Below are 22,133 nucleotides of genomic sequence, written 5' to 3'. Positions count from 1 at the left end.
TCTGAGTTTCAGATGTGAGCTTCAGGCTCCCTGTCCCTTTCACTTAGCATGGATCCCTGTAGTAGAGTAGGCTAGTGGGAAGGAGCATGTAGGCACAGATGAGAACAAGAAGCACTTTCTTCCCAAGACACCTGAGTCCTCAAAGAGGTGCAGAGAGCATCCAAAGTCTCACAGGCCCTTGAAGTGGTGGATCAATAGGGCTTGTAGCAGTGATGAAGACATGTTGATCTCAAGGATGATATGAGTTGCATGAGCCAAAAAGCATGAGTAGATCTTGGAATCAGAAGTGAATGATAAAACATGGTAATAATATATTTCAGAGAATCTCAGTGGAATTGTATATCTCAGTGGAATCCACTATGGACAATTGCTAATCACAAAAACCAGATGCATCTCATTCAGTGAGAGCTTCAAGGCCTACGACACTTAGATGAATATTACAAGGAGAAAAGAACAGGAGAAGGGAGCTGAAAAACAAAACTAAGTTGAATAAGTTGTTTGAAATCACTGCTAAGACACTAAAATGACTAAATTGACTTCGATTTCATTAGATTAAGTGTTCTGCTACCAAGGCAAATTGCAGCTTGAGAGCAAAATTATACCAATATATGGGGAAAAAGTTTCATTTTTGCACACTCAAGTTCAAGGCTGTAAAATTGCTGTGTACACTGAAGTTTTAATGCAGAGGAATATGGTCCCATAACAATGACTTTTCCTTTCTGTGGTGAGAAAAGATAGGGAAGAATACTGGATAGGGCAAAATAAGCAGATTATTCAATACTGCAAATTAGATAATGAGGCTCGGGGCAGTTATCTGACTAACTCGGTGCTTCACTGCCACTAAATGGTGAAAGTGGAACTTGAGTTTATGTCTTTGGAGTCTAAGGCCTGCACTCTTTCAGTGGAACCATATTGATTTCATTTACATAACGTTGAGCACTACCAAAACAATTAGAGAAGGGCAATTTCTGCTCTAAATGTGAAAGAGGAACTACTAAATGGACAGCATGTTAACACCCAAAGCAAAGTGTTTATAAAGCCATAAGATTTCTCGTAATCCCAGACTATTAAGTAAGCCAGGTCTTTATTACATGGTCATTATGTTGGAAATCTTTGAATTCAAGCCAATGTTTTGAGTGATGAGGCCAGCAACTCTGTTTGGTTTTATCGGGGGCAGGCTGAAGGAGGGATTTGTGGGTCTATGTTGGTACAATTCATCAACATCACGATTCCAATGGCAAATGCAGTGAATGAAGCAGCACAGTTTATGGAGCAATTGCTGCTTAAGACTGAGAAAGAAGCTCACTTCAACTATACCCTCATTAAATTTCTGATTTTCTTTAGTAACTTTAAGTATGATTGGAGGAGAAAACATTATCTTTTTATAACTAATTTAAAAGAAAACAGGACTTCAGAATTATTCTTGAGCTATTATTATTATAATTATTTTTACTTTCTGCAATGTCAGAATAAAGAAGAAGAAGAAAACAATGGACCAGAAAAAGGTTAACTTCAAGTCTTCCTGCCTGCAGACTAAAGTTAGGTAAACAATTTAAAAAGCATTGTGTACTATATATAGAAGCTGGTGGAATAAGTATTTGAACAAAGAATCCTCGTCGAGGAAGTAACAAAACTATCTGCTTTAGAAAGCAGATGGCAGTGAGTTTTTGTCATAGAGTTGTTGTATATATCAATCAGCTACAGTTCCTTTTTAAGAACTATAATGTAAGGATTATAAGTCATCATTTATAAATCAGTTATTGAACAGGCCTTGGAGAAATTTTTTTTTAAGTAATTGATGTGCTTATCAGCTAGTCTCTTGTGTATTTTCTTAAAGAGTATATATTTCTTAGTCATGATATATAGCTTGTCTAAAGCTTTTTGATTTTGGAAGACCTAAAAGACAAAGTGACAAATAATCATGCCTACAGATACAATGCTCTATTTTTATTTTCCCTTCCCATAAGAATGTGGAGGAGGCACATGAGCTAAAGTCTAGAAAGTATAGGTCTCTCCATTTACTTAGTTTGGCCTTCTTTAGTGTCTTTCTAAAGTTTTATAATTTCCTTCTTAAAGTTTTTGTTCACATTTTGTTAAATTTATTCCTAGGCACAAGAGTACATTTTTTTTAAACTACATTTTCCAATAGTTTGTTACCATTTTATAAAAATGCAATTAATTTCTGTATATTGTATATGGAAACATCATTAAAATAATAATTTTGATTATGTAGAAAATTATGTCATATAAAAATGATAGTTTATTGTTTACATTTCAGTAAGAATTGTCTGCTATTGCCTTCTATTTCTCTGTTTTACTCCTTTATCTAGAGTTTCAGGTTAAATGTTTAATAGAAGTGGTGTTATCTGGCATTTTGGTTTTAATCTTCATCATAAGGGAAAGCTTTAACCTTAACCCTAATTATAACTATCAATCTTATTTCAGACTGGATACTGAACTAGATGTTGAGCACTACTAAGTTTAATGTCTATTCTAGGTCTTTTGTGACATGCCTTATTTTTCTTAAGGAATTTATTTTATTTTTTAGTTTTTTAGCTTTCATTTTAGGTTCAGGGTTACATGTACAGGTTTCTTATATAGGCAAATTGCATGTCATAGGGGTTTGGCGTGCAGATTATCTTGCTACCCAGGTAATAAGCATAATATCTGATAGGTAGATTTTTGATCCTCACACCATTTCCTTCTAACCTCAAGTAGGTCCCTCTGTCTGTTGTTCACCTCTTTGTGTCCATATGTACTCAGTGTTTAGCTTCTACTCATAAGTGAGAACATGTAGAAGTGAAACATTTGGTTTTCACTTCCTGCATTAGTTTACTTAGTATAATAGCCTCTAGTTCCATCAATGTTGCTGCAAGAAACATGATCTCATTCTTTTTTATGGCTGTATAGTATTCCATGGTGTATATGTACCACATTTTCTTTGTCTAGTCTATCATTGATGGGCATTTGGGTTGGTTCCAGGTCTTTGCTATTGTGAATGATGCTGGGATGAACATACCTGTGCCTATGTCTTTATAGTAGAATGATTTATATTTCTTTGGGTGTATACTCAATAATGGAATTGGTGGGTTGAATGGTAATTCTGCTTTGAGTTATCTGAGAAGTTGTCAAACTGCTTTGCACAATGGCTGAGCTCATTTACTTTCCCACAAGCAGTAGATAAATCCTTCCTTTTCTCTGCAACCTTGCTAGCATCTGTTATTTATTGCCTTTTTAATAAAAGCCATTCTGACCGGTATTGGATGGTATCTAATTGTGATTTTGACTTGCATTTCTCTAACGATTAGTGATGTTGAGCACTTTTTCATATTCTTGTTGGCTGTGTGTATGTCTTCTTTTGAGAAATACCTGTTCATGTTCCCTGCCCACTTTTTAATGGGATTGTTCACTTTTTATTGTTGATTTAAGTTCCTTCTAGATGCTGGATATTAAGATCATTGTCAGATGCATAGTTTGCAATTATTTTCTCCCATTCTGTGGGTTTTCTGCTTAGTCTATAGTTTCTTTTGCCATGCAGAAGGTCTTTAGTTGAATTAGGTTCCAATTGTCAATTCTTATTTTTGTTGCAATTGCTTTTGGCATCTTCATCCTTTTTGCTAGGTTCTATGTCAAAAATGGTATTGCCTAGGTTGTCTTCCAAGGTTTTTATGGTTTTGAGAATTACATTTAGGTCTTTAATCCCTCTTGAGTTGATTTTTATATATGGTATTAGGAAGAGGTCTAGCTTCAATCTTCTGCATATATTTAGCCAGTTATCCCAGCACCATTTATTAAATGGGGAGTGCTTTCCCCATTGTTTGTTTTTGTCAACTTTGTCAGAGATCAGATGGTTGTAGCTGTCCACTGTTATTTATATTCTGTTACATTGGTCTATGTGTCTGTGTTTGTGCCAGTACCATGCTGTTTTAGTTACTGTAGCCTTGTAATACAGTTTGAAGTTGGGTAATGTGATATCTCCAGCTTTGTTCTTTTTGCTTAAAAATGCCTTGGCTATTTAGGCTTTTTTTGGTTCCATATTAATTTAATTTTTTTCTAATTTTAAGTATGAATGGAGTCACTGGAAAAACCCAAGAAGCATCTTCTTTCAGCCCACACTCCTCCCAGCTCCAATTTGAAGAGCTGCTGTCATGTCTGCTGCAGTGCACTGGGATGTAGGGGCAAGGGGCAAGTAGCAAGGAATGACCCCCCTCTCCAAATTCATTACTGGGCTTTGGTGGTACTCACTTCAGCAGCTGGTTCTGTGCTCATGTTTTCTCTCACCCAAGGGGGGCTTTGGTGGCTGTACTCTGCCCCCTTCTTAAGGGTAGTCTGCACTGAGGGGTAATCTTCAGGAAAGAGAGGACTCATTCTTCCCACTCCTTAGAGCTGGTGGGGCACTGTTCCCCAACTGACCAAGAGAACAGACTGGGTACCCAGCAATGGCATACAGAGACTATTTCCAGGTCATAAAGCCAAGTCTGGCTGTAAGCCTCACTGAGCAGGAGAAACCTTGTCTTCAGCAACTCTCCTCCTGCTCCAGTCCTACAATGGGAGAGAGCCTAATTTCAGTACCTATTGCTGGGGCACTCTCCATACTAGCCACTCAATTCTGGACACGGGAGCCCTTCCCCTACTCTGGAGCAAGCTCTCCAGTCTTTGGCCAAAGATGAAAATGCCCACAGTGCCTGCTAGTGCCAGGTCTCTAAATGATAGTTTTCTTTATATGAGTCTGAATTAACAATGGCATCCTTTTCTCAGTCTCAGATCTTGGACAATACCTGCTGCTTTTCCTGATGTCTTTCCCTCTCTTCATCTCTCAACCTTTCTCCAAGTTAGCTCCAGAAACTGGGAGAAACAGGGTGCTTGGGTTGTACATATCCTTAGTGAAAAGGTGAGTCCCAGAGGGAGACTGACAGTCCTTCTCACATAATGGGGCTTCACTCATTTCTATCAGCCAAATGCCATCACCGGGGCTGCTTGCCCACTTTCTCCTACCCAAGGTCTTGGGTGTCCTTTGCTATTTCAGTGAATTGCCCATTTTCCTTCTTCAATCAAAGCTCACAAAGTTGATCATTATTTACTATTTTGCTATTTCCAAGTGATTGAGGCATACTGAAAGCCTCTAATCCACAATCTTGGAAAAACTGTCTTATTAATATTAAAAAATTCTCAGCCACTGTATTTTTTATTATACTTCCTTTATTCTTTTTATCATATATTCCTGGAATTCTGATTAAATGTTTGTAACATTTCCCATTCATTATGAACCTATTAAGACATCTAGAGGAATCAGCAGTTACCACCTTCAGTTTTTGCTTAAATCTCTGGATTCTTGCTTGTGCTTCACCTTTCTCTTCTGAGGACTTCCATTATTTTCTTGTGGACACAATTATGTTATTCAATATTTTTTATTATTTAACTTCAAAAAGATCTCACCCTGTATCTGTATCACTATACTATCAGTAAGAAAATTCCCCTTATATATTTTTTAAACTCTGTTTTTTTCTTTCTAGACAAATAGAGATTCCCATATTTGGAGAAAGCTTTTAATTTCTGCCTCCATTAAATGTTATTTTCACTGTTTACTCCTGGATTAATCTGGTCTTGCCTGTATAATAGGGACCTGGGGTTTTGGTATTTGCATTCCCAAAACTCAACTAGTAAGTTTTTGCTGAACAATTTGCTTCATCTAGAAATAGCATGATTAATACAGCCCTGGAGTAATAATTTTAACTATTTCATTTTTTAGATTATGCTAGAATAATAAAACTGATACCATTCATTCAGTTTTACTCTTACATTCCTAACACAATACTTTCTCTATTAAAAATTTTTTAAAACATTTAATTTGGTAAAATCCACATACTCAAGCAAAAATAAAATTCATGAATGAAACCAAAATTTTAGAACAGAAATGTCATCACAAGGACTCATATATTTAGCCATGATAGAGATATAATAATATATCTAATAGTACTCTGACACTTAATAATACATGGTACACATGTCAAGATACAATGTGCCAGGATATCATTTTGTCAGTTTTTGCTAATAATGTTCATTAGTACTATTGTCTAAAATTATGTACCTCCCAGGCTGAAAAAGAAAGCTTTGGACACCATGGTGAAAATATTGCACACATATAAGGGAAAAGAAGTGTGAATTCTAGAGACACTGACATATACAGCAGCAGTTGAGGTGAGTGAAAGATGTACATATGCCAGTGCCTTTCAAGTACCTGCATAAACAGACAGTATGTAGGCACTTAATAGAATGGCTGCTATTATCTAGACAAGATCGAATTCTAAGTAAAATGCTGAAATTCAAAGTGACAAAGACTTCTAGTTAACCTCTAATTAATGATCAAGATAATGACAAAAACACTATCTACCACAGAATGGGAAGACAAAAGAGTTTGATCATCTGTTGAGAATTGCCTTCTGGAAACTTTCAAAGACAGCATGCAATTCTCAAACCAAAAGAACTTGAGAACTTTAATGTAAATGGGACAAATGTGAAATGGGTCAGTTAAGTCATTTTTGATATATCAATCAAACATATAGTAAGAGAACTATATCACTCAATTAAACAAATTTTCACTAAGTATTATTTTTCACATACTCAGCTGGCAGCTATTGGAAGTAATTCATTAAAATTATTCAAGCTGAAATGTTTACATGATTTTCTTGAGACCAAAATTTACTCATTATAATTTGAAAAGACATTTTATGTTTTCATAATTAAAATGCATCCATGATATGATATAATTCAGCAGTGATAAATTGAATGACTAGATAAAGCAGAAATGTAATAAATACTATAGATTATAAATACATGTGTAAAATGTGATAGGGAAAGGAACAAGTGAATAGAATAAACATAGAAGATTTATACAAAGCAGCAATATTATAATTTAAGCTTTACATGGACAATTTTTTTCTTTGAAAAAATGATTAATGTTTTGCATTGTCCCATTGATAAATGTAGAAAAATAATGAACATGGACAATTAATAATGTATATGTTAAAAAGAAATATTATTTTTAAAAACCCTCTTTGCTATACTTAGTTTCAAAAAATAAGTCTGCAAATAATCTTATTTGACTAAAAACGACAAGGGCAGTAACATCTAGAAAAGTGTCAATGAGGATTAAGGATAACAAAGATTTATTTTTTGCTTTGTCTTTCATTGTATTTTTAGCATGAGACCTGCTGTGATATAACATCTGCCTCTTTTGCTAACTGTGCACATTACTTTGCTTTTGTTCATTTTTCCTTTAGCCTAATTTTGGAATGCCAATAGAACTTACTCCTTAAATAACTTGTTTGTTGATATATAATATTTGTACATATTTTGGGGGTGTATATGATATTTTGATACCTCTATACAATGTGTAATGGTCACATCAGGGTAATTGGAAACTCACTCTTTTTCACATCCTGACTTCTAGAAGACCATTCTTACCCTACTTTTGTGTAAATGTTTAGGTTTTTTCTTCTTGATTTGCTCTTAAATGATTTATTTTTCTCTTTTGTAATATGTCAGCAGTTTTCATTCTTATTCTTTTTTCTTCTGAAATTTCATTGCAATGTTAACATCATAGAGTTACATGATTTTTCTGTCTGTATACACACTGATACTTAATTTAGATTTTGACATCTCTTTATTTTTAACATATGAGATTATGCATTTCTAAACTAAGATAAACATTTAAGAAAGGTTGTTACTCAGATACAAAAATGTGTTAATAGTTTTATAGTGTTTAGCTTTCCTTTCTAACTATAGTGTACTACTAGTACAAATCATAGGAAGCCTTATCCATAGCTCTACAAAATGAATTTCTCAGTGTGCTAAGATCACAAAAGCATGAATTATTTTACTGTAACTATAGAGTTCAGTAGAAATAAATCCTTATCTATAAGTTTTCTGTTATATAGTATATTCAGCTATAATTTTGGAATTACTGCTTCAATCTCAATTTTCATAATATATGTATATATTAAGAATAATCCAATTGGATTTTTTAAATGAGGAAATGCATATTTCATTTAAACTTTTCTCTGCACCACCAGATGACCATGGCTTTGGTTTCTCAGCAAATTCTCTTGAACGACACTGTGGAAATGATTTATCCAAGTACCAAATTAACTTGTATATCTTATTTTCTATTTTTAGTTTCATGGGAAGTTTCTGAAATAATAAATTGCATTTAAAATGTTACATTGAACTCCAACTGTAAGATGAAACAAACGATCTAATCTCCTTGAAGGTCAAGTTATAAATTATTCTTATGATGAAGCAAGTTGCAGATGGCTCATGAGCAAAATCTCAAACATGGGCTTCTTGATGAAGGCACATAGATGCCCTTTAGTTGCACTGCAGTAGCAAATATGGACTCTGAGTTATAACAGCAGGTTTCAGGTATTCACAGTAATTGCAGCAGCTATGCCATAACTGATTTAAATGTGTGTCATTAGTTACTTAGAGCCACATTTTACAGTCAATTATTAATGCCTTCCAGAAATTACCATGAGATAGTCAGAAGTTTTGTGCTTGTTATGGCATGGTCTCATTACTCATAGCAGGAGCCCACGAAGGGTAAGTGTAGAGGTCAAACATGGGTACAGTCCATGTAGATATGCCAAGCATAACCACGGCAACACCAACAATATTCACACCAAGTCCAGCTTTGACCTTGAACAGGAAAGAGCATACATGTCAGTGTCCCAAAAGGAAGCCTACAGGAGAAATAGAATCCTGTTGCAGCAGGTATATGCCAGGTTTACATGCATCCTAAATGATTAGCATAAATTGTCATTTCTTAAATTTAGGAGTTCTTTTTTTAAAAATTTTTTTAAATTGTACTTTAGGTTCTGGGGTACATGTGCAGATCATGCAGGATTGTTGCATAGGTATATACATGGCAGTGTGGTTTGCTGTCTCCATTCCCCCATCACCTATATCTGGCATTTCTCCCCCATGTTATTCCTTCCTAACCTCCCCACCCCTTGCTGTCCCTCCCCTGGCACCCTTAACAGACCCCAGTGTGTGATGCTGCCCTCCCTGTGTCCGTGTGTTCTCATTGTTCAACACCCGCCTAAGAGTGAGAACATGAAGTGTTTGATTTTCTGTTCTTGTGTCAGTTTGCTGAGAATGATGGTTTCCAGACTCATCCATGTCCCTTAGAAATCTGCCATTTCAGGTTAAATAGGAATTTCAGTTTTGTGGTTCTATATTTCAATGAATAAGATTCAGGACACCATATGACAACTGTATCTTTTATATTCACTCAACATGATTATTAATTTAACCTTCAATATTTTCTTATTGAGATTTTACACCATGTCGTTTATCTTTCTTAGAGTTCTCCCGGTTTTAGCTCTTATATCATTATTTTACAGTCCATTAAACAATCTCAAAGTTGCTTTCTATCTGTTAAAATAAAAATTGGCAAACTACTGCCCTTGATTTGTTTTGGTAAACAAAGCTTTATTGGACCACAACTATGCTCATTTGTTTACATATTTTCTTTGCTTTCATAATTCAATGGCAGAGTTGAGTAGTTGTGACAGAGAACATGGAGCCCCACTGAGCCTCAGATACCATCTGGGCTTTTACAGAGAAAGTCTGCTTACTCCTTCATTCTCTGATTGAAACATGGAGCCCCGAAGCAAAAGGAGAATACCTGGAAAGAATGTTAATAGAGGCCCTATTCCCTGTCCATGCAAGCCAGCTACTCATCTATCCCAGAATCCTGTTTTTACCCTTTTCAATACATATATATCAGGCATTGCTTATATTATGAAATGAATATTGTGTCATTTCTGTGTAGAGGCATTTCTGGAATGTTTATGTTGTAAGGATTTAGGAACAGCAGTCCGTGTGAGAGAAATGGAGCCAGGACTTACCTTGACTGTATTTGCATAGGAAGCTCACTGAATTGACTTTGGCTACATTATCATTTGGGTTGGTTTGGAAATTGGTGTGAAGATTTGGAAACTACCAGAATATTCTCAAGCCAGTTCTTAACTACCAGTACTTTTGTATTTGGCAAAAATGTGCATCAGTTAAATTCTTCATTATTGTTTGCTTGTGTTTTCATGTTAGGTCCTGGTATTGAAATCAAAACAAGAAAGACACTTTTTCATCAGTCAGGCACTGACCCGTGTCTCATTCAGAGGAAATGTTGGTTGCATAAATGTTTGTGATAGCAAACAACAGTGTTGTTTTGATGCCTGGGTTTCTTTAACCCGATTTCTTCCTTTCACCTAGATCCGTTTGGATCCTAGTGTAGACCTATAAGTGTAAGCTGTTGTGTGGAGCATGTTCAGTGCTCTTTTCCTTCTTCCAAAACATTACTGATGCATTCAACATCTCTCTGTTTGTGACCATAACTTAGAATGGTCTGATTATCACTCTTAAAAATAATTCTATGATTAGTCACGCACACACCTTCACAAACGGAACTCAGGCCATGCTTTTTCTGTGGTTGACTGTTGTATAAAAGGGAAGATGTGTCAAGACATAGCACACATCAAGATGTGTGTTGGATCTGATAGTGTTTTTTCAGCTGACTCACCATGTCAATGACTTTCAGATGACCATATGAAAAGACAATAGCATTGGGTGGATTTGCTACTGGTAGGAGGAATGCAAATGAAGTACACAGAGTAGAAGGTATAAGAATAAAAAGAGGGTTCACGTGAATGGCTTCAGCCTATTGTAACAGACAAAAAAAGAGTAAGTAAAATTTTGAGGGTAGACATCAAACAAAACAAATGAACAAATGAACCTAATGACATAAAATTATACACAGCAACACAGTTATAAATTGAAGAATAGTATTAAGAAAATGTCTCATTCTCTTGTTGCTTATACAATTATTGATGCCCACTTAAACATTACAGTCTAGTTCATTTAGAAAATAAAATATTATTTATTCCAGAAACTAAATAAAAACAGCAACCATTTATTACTTATCTATTGCTAGGTGCTGTGCTAAATGTTTTTATATATGTATATATTCATATATTTACACATAATATAGTTTATATATAATATAATAAATGTCATATATTTATACGTATTAAATTTTTACAATGATCTCATGAGATGGTTGCTATATCCTCAAATAACATGAAGAAACTGAGGCCCAGAGAGGCTAAAGTCGCTTGTCCAAGCATGCAGCTGGTGAGCAACAGAGCTCACATAAGTTCTCAAGTCCCTGTAGCTCTCTCTTAGTAAACCCACTTACTTTTTAAAAATTCTTCCCTGGGCAGCAGAAAACTGTGTCTAAGATATTTAAGCCTGAAGCCTGAAGTCTGAGCCTAGTTTTTCATTCATTTGCAAATCACTTGTGTGAACTACTTCTTAGAAATTTAGGAACAATGTTCAGGAGGCAGAAGTGTCAGTAGTTAAAGATCTAAATACTAAAGTTACCAGCAAATGCTAAATTCTAAGTCTTATATCTAAAATGGATCCAGTCTGACTCTCTCTCTCTTATTTATAAAGGAAAAAGCTGGACTGAGAAAAAGGAAGTTGTTCACTTAAGATCATGCTGCTTGGACATGAAAACAAATAAAGACCACCCTATAAGTTACTTTCAGGAGGCCCATTTAGACCAAAACGTATTCCATACCACAACATGAGAACCAGCATTGCACAGCAGAACACTGTTCTTAATGAAGAGTAAAAAACGGGATAAACAGATACTCACCAATGGAGATAATATTGGGAGAAGGAGCGTAATGGTAGCTGCATTGCTAGCTACCTCAGTTAAAGATGTAACCATCAAAGAAGATATCAGAATTATTAGCCATACTGGTAATGAACCCAGAGGAGATAGTTTATTTCCTATCCACTTAGATAATCCAGATTCCTAAAAAAGAAAATTGGTAATATTTGTCACTCATGAATAATTCTTTGTAATCAGACACAGTAAAATCCGTAAAAACCATTATATCCTTTGAAAACTCACTTTCTAAAATACAATTTTAATCTCTCATTTGTCTGTGGTTGGTAGGTCCGGGTGGCTTTGGTAGGAAGAGCCATTGATTAGTCTTACTTTAACACTATTGACGTGGTTTAGGAAGTTTGAAATGTGTTCCCACTTTTTTCAATTACATTTTAATTTTATCTAATTTATATATTTGGATATTTTAATAGATCATGTAGTATTAGGGCCTTTAAGAAAAGAGTAGCCCTTCTGATTTACCTCTCTCTATTCCTAAGTTATATTCTGCAGAGGCAACAACTGCAATCTTTATTAGCCACTTATAGCTAGCTGTATTTAGGTATTTATAGTCACCTTTTAAAATAATATTCTGTGATTTTTTGCTTAATTTTAAAATTTAGACATTATTTACTGACTTTCTAAAGTGTTACATGAGAATTCAGTTATCTTACATCATCCACCATACATAGATTTCTTGTTTCTTCATTCCCCCCATACTCATATGAACATTTTTGGTTAAGTCAATACTTAATGTTTACCACTATGATTAAATAAATATTGTTCATAGCTAAACCACTTAGCATCCTATCAGTACATTTACTCTCCCTTCCCCACAAGAAATAATTGTCTCATTCTGTTACTTTTCTAAGTACCTATTACCAATTCATCACATTCTCCAGTAGAACTGAAAAACTCCCCACAAATAGATGAACGTATCAGGTAATTGATGTCTTCTCATGTTCCCTTATAGCAGTATCTATTCTGGAATATTTCCTCCTCCTGCTCCATTTGGCTTAGTTTCCGTTTAAATGTACTCAACTGTTGTTGTTCCGGGACCTCTCTTTGCTGTCATATTATGATGTTCCTTCTCCCCCCCACTTTGTGGGAATCATTTTTTTATTTACTCTTTTGCATTGGGGGAGCACTGTCTTCTATAAGTTCCTGAGAATTGGTATAATTCTCAGGAATTATACATGAGTCTTTGCATGCCTGAAAACCTTTTTATTTTCTTTTCCCACTGTTCTCATTGTTTTGTATTTGTAGGATTCTAGGTTCAAAATAATTATAACTCCACACTTTCAAGCCATTACTCCATTTCCTGTGGTTTCAGTTGGATTCTTTAGAAGCCTGATCACATTCTGCTCTTTGATTCATTATAAATAATGCAGAAACACCTGCTACACTCAAATTAGCAAGTGTGTTGTTCTGTGTTTCTCCCCAACATAGAAGGGAAAATACTCCTTTTGTGAAATTTCCATGGCTATTGTATGTATGAATCTTTAGGATAACTAGGAGTGGCATGAGAAATACTCTAATTACAAGCCATATACCCTCAGATCAAAAGCTGAAACAGATATTCCCAGATGTGAGTAGCAAATATAATGTGTGGTTTTGGCTTGTATTTTTGTTTGTTTGTTTGTTTTTGCTTATGACTTTTAGGTAGAAAAAGATTATCCACCATTTTAGTCACATTGACGCAAATTAATACTAGTATATTATTTAAGAATAGGTTTTATCTATGTCTAATTATATGTGGAAATGATTATGCTATATATTGTTTCCCCTACTGTACGTCATTGAAATTGTATCTTCATCTCATGGTTCCAAGATTCTACTACATAAAGTGCTTTGGTTTTGGGTACTCAGTAACTCTCTCAGTCAAGAATCTCTCAGTCAAGAATCTCAAAGTCTCTAGTTCTCACAAATTTATTGGGTTATTTTGTGGAAATGTTCTTCCTATTTTTTTCTCTCTTTCTGAAATACCTATAAGTTGACTGTTGAACATTTTGGCTTGATGTTATAATGTTCTTATCTCTTTGTGAGTCAGTGTCTCGTTGGCTCAATTTTTTGACCAAGTAAATCTCAATTTTCTATCAGGGAGGATAGAGAGCAACAGCAGGACTGGGGAAAGTGTCTCGGAGGCCTATAGATCCTTATACGCTTTTCAAACCATCCTCCATATTCAGCTCTGGCTTTTACTCTCTAGCTTTCAGAGTTATCTGCTGCCTCTGATTCCTGAGGTATGCCAGGATGCTATGGATAACCAACTTGTTTCTTGTTGACTCTTCCTTTTGCCAGCCTATATGTTTCATATTTCACTACTTTTTTACTTGTACAAAGTCAGTTCCTCTCAAATATCCTCTTTCCATCTTCTAATGTGATCAACATTTCTTGCCTCCTCTTGTTCCTGTCATATAGTCTGTCTTTATGGGTTGGCATGTTTTTGTTATTGCAATTTTAGCAGAGATCCGAAATAAGAAATCCTGCATGTTTAACCTAGGTGAAAAAATTTTAGGAATATATGAAGATGGAAGACGAGATATTCACTGATAAGAATTTGTGAGTGTCCATCTGCTCATGAGAGATAATAAATCATGTTAAAACAAAACTGACTGCATTTAAGAGAAAGATAATTGCAATCAAGTGAATTCCATAGTTGTTGCTGTTTCATTGTTCTGTTCTAACTAGAAAGGTTTTCTGGTTCTGGACATTTGCCAGGAAGAAAAGTTTTAAAAGTTAATTGTCTCCAAATTTTTTATAATCCAGTTTTTAGGGGCACATTTGTTCTTCACCCTACTCTTGTAGCTCATGGCTTTAATCTGGTCACTAACAGGTAGAGTTATTCTGGGTATCCTGTAGACATTTGGTTCTGTGTATTGAGATTTTTAATAGCAAACTAGACCTCACTGTAGGTGAGGTGACCCAATTCTACTGAGGGAACCTAGTGCATCCGACTGAGTCCACACCTTTTCGTTTCCTCAGACTTTGCATGCTAGGATCTGACTGATGTTTTCAAGATCACATTGAGTGTCTAGCGTCCAATCCAGAGACATAATTCTGTGCAGAAAAATTGCCAGTAAAGTTAGAAGCAAAGGACTATCTTCCTATAAGTTATCAAGAAGAGAAGAGACAGTGATTTGTCTTGAGTAGTATAGAAATTTAACCTCTTCGAAGCCAAAGGGCTGAACATGACACCTCTCTCAACATTCTGTTCAATTTGATGACCAAGGAAGAAAATGGAACAGCCATAGCTTTGAATATTTCAAATAAGTCTATGAAACCCAGAAATGAATGTTTTTAAATTAATCCAGGGGTAATTAATTTTCATGGAATTCTGGGGGAAGACAATTTTCTTCCAGTAACTCTAGAAAGACCAGGGTAATTACAAGAGATGACGGCCTCCCCAAACTGCTGCTTTATATCAGCCGGATAGATAGAGCAAAGAAGTTGTCAACCAACATCTCATGATGTTCATATTTTTTCCTAAGACTAGACATAATATGATGTTATAAATGGCTATGTGAAATTTTCTCCATACGTTTTCAATACACATTTACTCAGTATCTTTAATGCTAATATTATTTCTCATCCTCTTTCCTTGACAGCAATAGCGTCACAATATATTGAAGTCCAAGGGCTACTCAAATTCATCATGAAATGAGGTGAAGCCATAAGCAAACAAAAAGTTTATTTCACTAGGAGACACTTTACATATTTTCATATACATTTTTCCTTACTAGTCTTCTAATACTGTTTCGTGAATTAAAAATTTTATTTTTTTTTGTATTATTTCTTTTGACATCCTGGAACACCATAAAAGCTATGTTTCATGCTTGCAGCCTGTAACATTTCTTGAACTCTGAACTCACCTCATTCGTGTGGTATATTCACTACATAGCTAGCAAAATTTGCAACATTAAAACGACAGAGTGAAATGGAATATACACAAAGATTGAATATCTCCATGCTCTTCTTTTAAACAGTCTAATTGTTAAATATCTTACCTCACAACCATCTGCCAGGGCAAACCCTCCACCAAAAAGAATGGCTATATCCCAGGGCATGAATGACTGGAATTCTTTCCAAGTAATCAGTGGAGAGTAATCAAAGGCAACTGCAAGACAAAAACCTTGGAGTTACACATTGCTTAAAGTATTACAATATGACATTTGCTTCAGCAACCTAAATAGCCATTTTACAGGAAGTTGGTGATATTCCTACATTGTTTTTGAAGATGGACTTAATCTGGAGTTTGAATTATTTCCACCTGGATGAGGTGGCACACTATACTATACATAAAAAAACCACAACTCTATAACTTAGAAAAATCCTTTGGGTAATATCATGGAACATATTTCAATAAATTATAACATTGTTACTTATAATGGTATTCATTCATTCATTCCACTAACATCTTAGCCAACTGTGAATAGCACAGTGCATTAGACTATGATAATCTTTGCTATGCAAAATGTCGATAATATTTCATTGATTCCAAGAGCATCTTGTAGCATTTTAATTATTATCCATTAATATTTATTTGAACATTTTTATTAGTTTTTAAGTCATAAGAAGCATCGTGATAGATTCACCAAGATTTCAGTTTAAAAATAATTCGATTCAGATTAAATAAAGTATTATTTCTGAGGTCCTTACAGTGCTTATAATATGATTATCATAAAGATTTCTCTTTATATTTGCCTTCTGATCTCTCCATTGCTTTGTTGATAAATAAGTTCATTTGAGGACATATTCTGCCCATTAACATGTGTATAGCAGGCAGCCTTCTAGATGGTAAGATTTTAAGTTTACTGATAAGTTTCTTTCCTATCACTTTCCCCCAAATCCAAACCAAATCCTTCCTCATTGAAGACTGAAATTAAGTCATCAAGTTTCTTACTTTGATTAAGGTCATATATCTTGTTAAAGTGTAAACATCTCTAAAATGTATTTCTTATTTAAAATTTAACATATTATATATTATTTGTCATTTTTAAACCTTGCATGAATGAGCTTAGCAGAGAAAACTGGTTTTGAGGAGGGAGGGGAGAGAGAAAGGTGGGTAGGAGCAAGTCTCTTTCTAAGGGAGGGGATTCAGATGTGGAAACCAGGGAAACTAAGTCAAATATGGATTCTTCAGTACCTGCCACTGCCAGACTTTAAGGCTTTGACTGCAATGATCAGAGTCCTCACGGTCTCATAGGAATCAGTGCTCCTTACTGCATCAACTCCTTAACACACATTGAGATATTCTACTCTCAAGTGAAAAACAAAAGACATTTATTTCTATGCTGTGCTGGTCACATATGACCTGGAAATCTGATACATTAGTCATTTATGAATTCTGACTCAAGAGTCAGGTGGGCCAACACAACTACATAAATCCGTTTTATCCCCATAAGAACAAACAAAACCACAAGTCTACGATTTTATTTCTAGACAATTAAAAATTATTTGTCCCACACTGACAAGATGGGAATCTAATTACTCAAAACATGCTGTGTTATAAAGCAAAGATATGGATGAATCCTGTGTTTAAAAAGTATGTGTGTGTGTTGAGAGGGTGGCATGCTCAGGCAAATGTGCACAGTTCTTTGTCCATGTGTTGTAAATACAATAAATGCTATCACAGAACACCTTTTATTTTTATTTTTATTACTATTTTTAGAGACCAAGTCTTGCTCTGTTGCCCAGGGCAGTGGCACAATCATAGCTCACTGCTGCCTCCAACTCCTGGGCTCAAGTGATCCTCCTGCATTAGCCTCCGGAGTAGCTAGGATTACAGGTGTGTGCCACCACACCTGGCTAACTTTTTAATTTTTTGGTAGAGCTGGGGTCTCACCACACTGCCCAGGTTTGTTTCAAACTACTGGCCTCAAGTGATCCTCCTGCCTCAGTCTCCCAAAGTGCTTTGATTGCAGGCATGAGCCACCACACCTGGCCCTTTTATTGCAATTGTGATCCTAGGTTATGGCTATGTGAGGTTGATTTAACTTTTGCTCCAGGACTACTTTGAGAATGTAAATACTCTTTCTCTTGAAATTCATCACCTTTGTAGATCCTCTGCATTTATTACCAAGGTACCAAAATGAAGCAATGTCTTCCAAGTTCTCTTTGCTATGTTTTCTAACAGTAAGATTAGTTTTGAAGTGGATTTGCCATGGGTCAAATAGTATCACTTGTAGCAGAGCCCTAACCATGATACAAAAGGAAATCTACTTCTCACTTCTGCAAAGTAAGATGATCCTTCTTGCAGGTGGAAGACGTGCTGGCTTGAAGACAGCATTGCAGTTTGCAAATAGGGCATGCTAAGCCAGGGATTGGGCCAGCATAGGCTTTCTTTCTGCTCTAGGTGCCAAGTGAAACCAATGGAATTTTACAATTTTTGCTCTGCTGTTAAATTTATGCAGAATTTTAAATGATACTCAACCAATTTCTCCTGTAGATGCAGTTTTAGTCACTCTCTTAGCTGGGATAAGAAAGAATAGCAGTCCTATAAGTAGAGCAACAGTTGAATCTGTAGCAAAACCAGGGTACCTGTAAAAGGGACAAATACATGTATTAAAAATAGCATCAAGAACTTATTGTTTGCTAAAACACCAACCAATTTTGTGAATAACAGTAGTACGTTATTATCAGTAGCAGGTGGTGTAGGTTATTTATTTTCAATAATCTGCCTTAAAAATATATGGATTCCCAATTAAATGACATAACACAAAAAACAATAATCTCAGACTGTATTCCTATCGTTTCCATATATCTCTTCTTTTGACTACCACATATACACATGCTGACATCCTAGGCCAAGGTGGCAAATTTCCCTTTTAGATAAGCTTATAGATTTGTTAAACAATTTCTTCTTTGAATTATTTAATTTAATTTAATTATATTGATCTAGATTTGAAGTTGAAACATTGCTAGGGCAGGCAAAGCTCCATATAATTGATTTATAATATCCTTCTATTAAATTGTGGCAAGGCATGATGTTTCTGTGGTCCCCTAAAACCTCTATAACTTGTGAAAAGGAATTGATCTGTTTTCTAAGATATAACACCTGCTTCTGTGGTTATAGGCTCTAACCATATCATACAAATGAAAGCAACCCACTTAATGCTTTGCACCCATGAAACTCAATCAAGAATATTAATTATTGGAGTGGTTTAGCCAATGCTCACAAATGATCACCATACAAATTAGACTGATTCAGGAACAGATGGGGTCTCAGAATCATCAGATCATTCTAAAATGAGACAGGTTCCCAGAAGCTTCAACAGTAAAAGAACCTGAAGGCCAGGTATAACTGAAACAGTCATTAATAATTAGAATTTAGTTTTAAAAGTCAGCAGTATTAATTCGTGTATTTCTGTAGTCTGAGAAGAAATACGTGCATGCTAAAGATTATTTTACTATCTTGTAACTCAGTTATGTGTACACACTACAGAAGCTTCTCTACTTCCACAATTTACTGGAAAAATCTAAAAAGCCAAAGAAATGCAATATCTTAATCTAGCAATTTTTAAAGCAATCTACTTTCTATAAGTATAGACACATTTTCTTGCATTATTGGTTAAAAATCTACCTTACTGTAATTTATCCTACAAACTTGACTGATATTTATAATTTTATTATTCCTTATTTCTCTTATTTCAGTTATGATTTTTGGTTGAGTTTTTGGCAAATTGTGCCAGGCATCATGTAACCAGATTTTGTTTTATATGAAAGGACACATTGAATTCAGTCCAGGTACAAACAGATGGAATGAAAACATTAGGTGGTAGCTATAAATCTTGATATATCATGCTAGCTTTAGAAATTCTTAATGCCTAAAACTCTGCATAACAAATACATCCAATGAAATATGTATATTAAATTAAATCAAGGCATAAATACTAAATAATTTATTTTCAAAGGACTGTAAAAACTATTATTATCATATTACAACTTCATCAGGAATGCAGTTAGGTTATTTCAGTATTAGAAGATGTTAATCTTATACAAATTTTATTTGTTTTGGGTTTGCCAATTAGATTTATACTTTAAAATCTCATCCTCTCTCAAACCTTTGTTCCTTTCCTATTGTTTTGTCTCAGAATTCTGGGTGACATGAGCGCCTGCTTATAGCCAATACACACTGCTTTCCTGCTACAAACAAAGCATCTCCTGTTTTCTCCCATAAGAAACATAAATTAGAAGCCAATTATATTGAATTTCCTGTAGGAATTTCTGCCTGCGCTTTATTAGCTATCGTCTGATTTCATTTAAGTCTGTCACACTGGTGTTTAGATAAAGACTCTCCCTGTCTAGATGACAGAAATTGGATTTTAAAAGGGGGAACAATTATTTTTTAGGTTGGTCTAGATCCTACCACAAAGCCACAAAGTACTAATGAATTATTACATAATAACTTGCTTTAAATAATTAAATGTCTAAACCTCTCAAAAATGAGAAGTTTTCTTTCTAAGGGAATCAAAAAGTTTATAAAAATGCAGCTGATCCTTTAAAACACACTACTATATTGCATTGCTTGACTTGTGTGGTCACTAGGGATATGGATTCAGACTTCATACCCTTCAGAAACATTGGCAATGCCTATAAAACCAGAAGGTTCTGATTCAGGGAGGGAAGAATTTCTTTATTCTATGTGGGCAAAATACATATGACCTAAACAATTTTGGTTTTTACCCCAAAATACAAAAAAGAAAAATGAAGAACTTTTGCTGGGGGATGTGACAGGGAGTCCAAGTAAGACATGTGCTATATTCGAAATTAGAGTAGTTCAGTGAAAGATAGATTGGGAACACAAATCTTACAACCACATTATTTATATTGACATGTAGGATGATCCTTAATTTAGAAAATTATGCCATACTCTTCCCCCTCACTTCACAGGACTCAGAAATTGACTGCTGGTGTATAAGACGCTGAGATATAAAATTAACTCTGACCCAGCTTCTAGCCTCAGCTTTTAAAATCAGTCTTATTATTTCTTTAGAAATTCCTCATCTATGAAATGGAGGCTAGCCTGAACTTTTAGTGAACTAGTGTAAAAATGTAAATAAATCAAGAAAAAAAGAAACCACAAGATATTGTACCAAACAAATAGTCCTCCATAGAATGAAAAAACAAAGTTGGTAAAGATTACATAATATGAATTTACATCAGATTATTAAAAGGCATTGACAGGTATTTATTTCACGTAATAATGCTTCCCTAAAGGGAGAAGGCCAGCACTATGCTAATGCTATCATTAGCTCCATTTTAAAGATGGAGACATTAAGAATTAAGTGACTTGCCTAAAGTAAGTGGATGAGTCAGGACTGGAACCCAAGCAATGTGGCTCTGAAATCTATGCTCCCAATCACCATAGAACACAGCTTTTCTATATATTTCTTTTTTTCTTTTTCTTTTTTTTTTTTTTTTTTTTGAGATGGAGTCTCACTCTGTCTCCAGGCCTGGAGTGCAGTGACGCCATCTTGGCTTACTGCAACTTCCACTTCCCAGGTTCAAGTGATTCTCCTGCTTCAGCCTCCCGAGTAGCTGGGACTACAGGCACGTGCTAGCATGTTCAGCTAATTTTTATATTTTTAGTAGAGATGGGGGTTTCACCATGTTGACCAGGATGGTCTCCGTCTCTTGACCTTGTGATCTGCCCACCTTGGCCTCCCAAAGTGCTGGGATTATACTTGTGAGCCACTGGGCCAGCCTTTGCCTATTGTATTTCTAATTTGCAGGGATGGGAATAATTTTATCTAATGGACTTTGACTTTTAGTAACATAATAGTATGGTTACTCTTTCTGTGCTCTTATCCTAGATTTAATTCCTTATAATTTTTTCTAAAAAGATTAGAATTTAAAGTATCTTTTCGAGGGAAATAAAGAAAAATACCTCATCCTATCTTTCAGAATTATAGGAACCACATAGGAGAGAAGCAGAGTATAAAACAGGAAGGGCTGACAACATAACATGCAAAGCTTACTCTGAAAAAAGTGCAGACCAACCAGAAACAAATCCAGGATCTCGGCTAAACCATAGCAGAGCCATTGCAATGAAGAGGACCAAGGTCACAATTTCTTGATACCTGTGGAAAAATTCCAGTGGTGTTATTTCTTATTTTCTTAGGACATTTGTAGAAACTCCTTGAGCTATTGTCAGGAGTGATCTCAGCAGAACATTAAATACTGTAAGAACTGGATGTGTCAATAATTTGAGAGCATCAGTGTAGTTTGAAAAAACCCTTACTCCTTTGTGGGATCTCTCAGCTTCTTTTCATTTTACCTGGCAAATTTAGGTTAGACAAAGGTATGTATTTTAACATGTTGGGTTATAACCTATAATCTCCATAGCTTAGCAAATTTGGGGCCCTAATCAAGTATTATAAATATCTTACAAGCAATTATG

At 35.1% G+C, this 22,133-nt stretch overlaps 1 protein-coding gene across 1 annotated transcript in view; it reads right to left on the bottom strand.

Annotated features, from left to right (window-relative positions):
• Window positions 1–8,492: 8,492 nt before the first annotated feature.
• The window catches only part of SLC13A1 (solute carrier family 13 member 1), a 76,831-nt gene continuing 63,190 nt past the window's right edge, over window positions 8,493–22,133 (bottom strand). The window contains exons 10-15 of the mRNA XM_054236968.2: window positions 21,712–21,813; window positions 18,165–18,271; window positions 15,739–15,848; window positions 11,717–11,878; window positions 10,580–10,717; window positions 8,493–8,694 (exon numbers count right to left, since the gene is read on the bottom strand). Of these exons, the coding sequence (XP_054092943.1) occupies window positions 8,557–8,694; window positions 10,580–10,717; window positions 11,717–11,878; window positions 15,739–15,848; window positions 18,165–18,271; window positions 21,712–21,813 (757 nt within the window). The 3' untranslated portion in view covers window positions 8,493–8,556. The remainder of the gene's footprint in view (window positions 8,695–10,579; window positions 10,718–11,716; window positions 11,879–15,738; window positions 15,849–18,164; window positions 18,272–21,711; window positions 21,814–22,133) is intronic.

This window comes from Callithrix jacchus, chromosome 11 (genome assembly GCF_049354715.1).
Source record: "Callithrix jacchus isolate 240 chromosome 11, calJac240_pri, whole genome shotgun sequence".
In the NCBI taxonomy this organism is placed as follows: Eukaryota; Metazoa; Chordata; class Mammalia; order Primates; family Cebidae; genus Callithrix; species Callithrix jacchus.
Note: the sequence above shows the minus strand (reverse complement) of the source record. Positions and strands in the feature narration are given on the sequence as shown.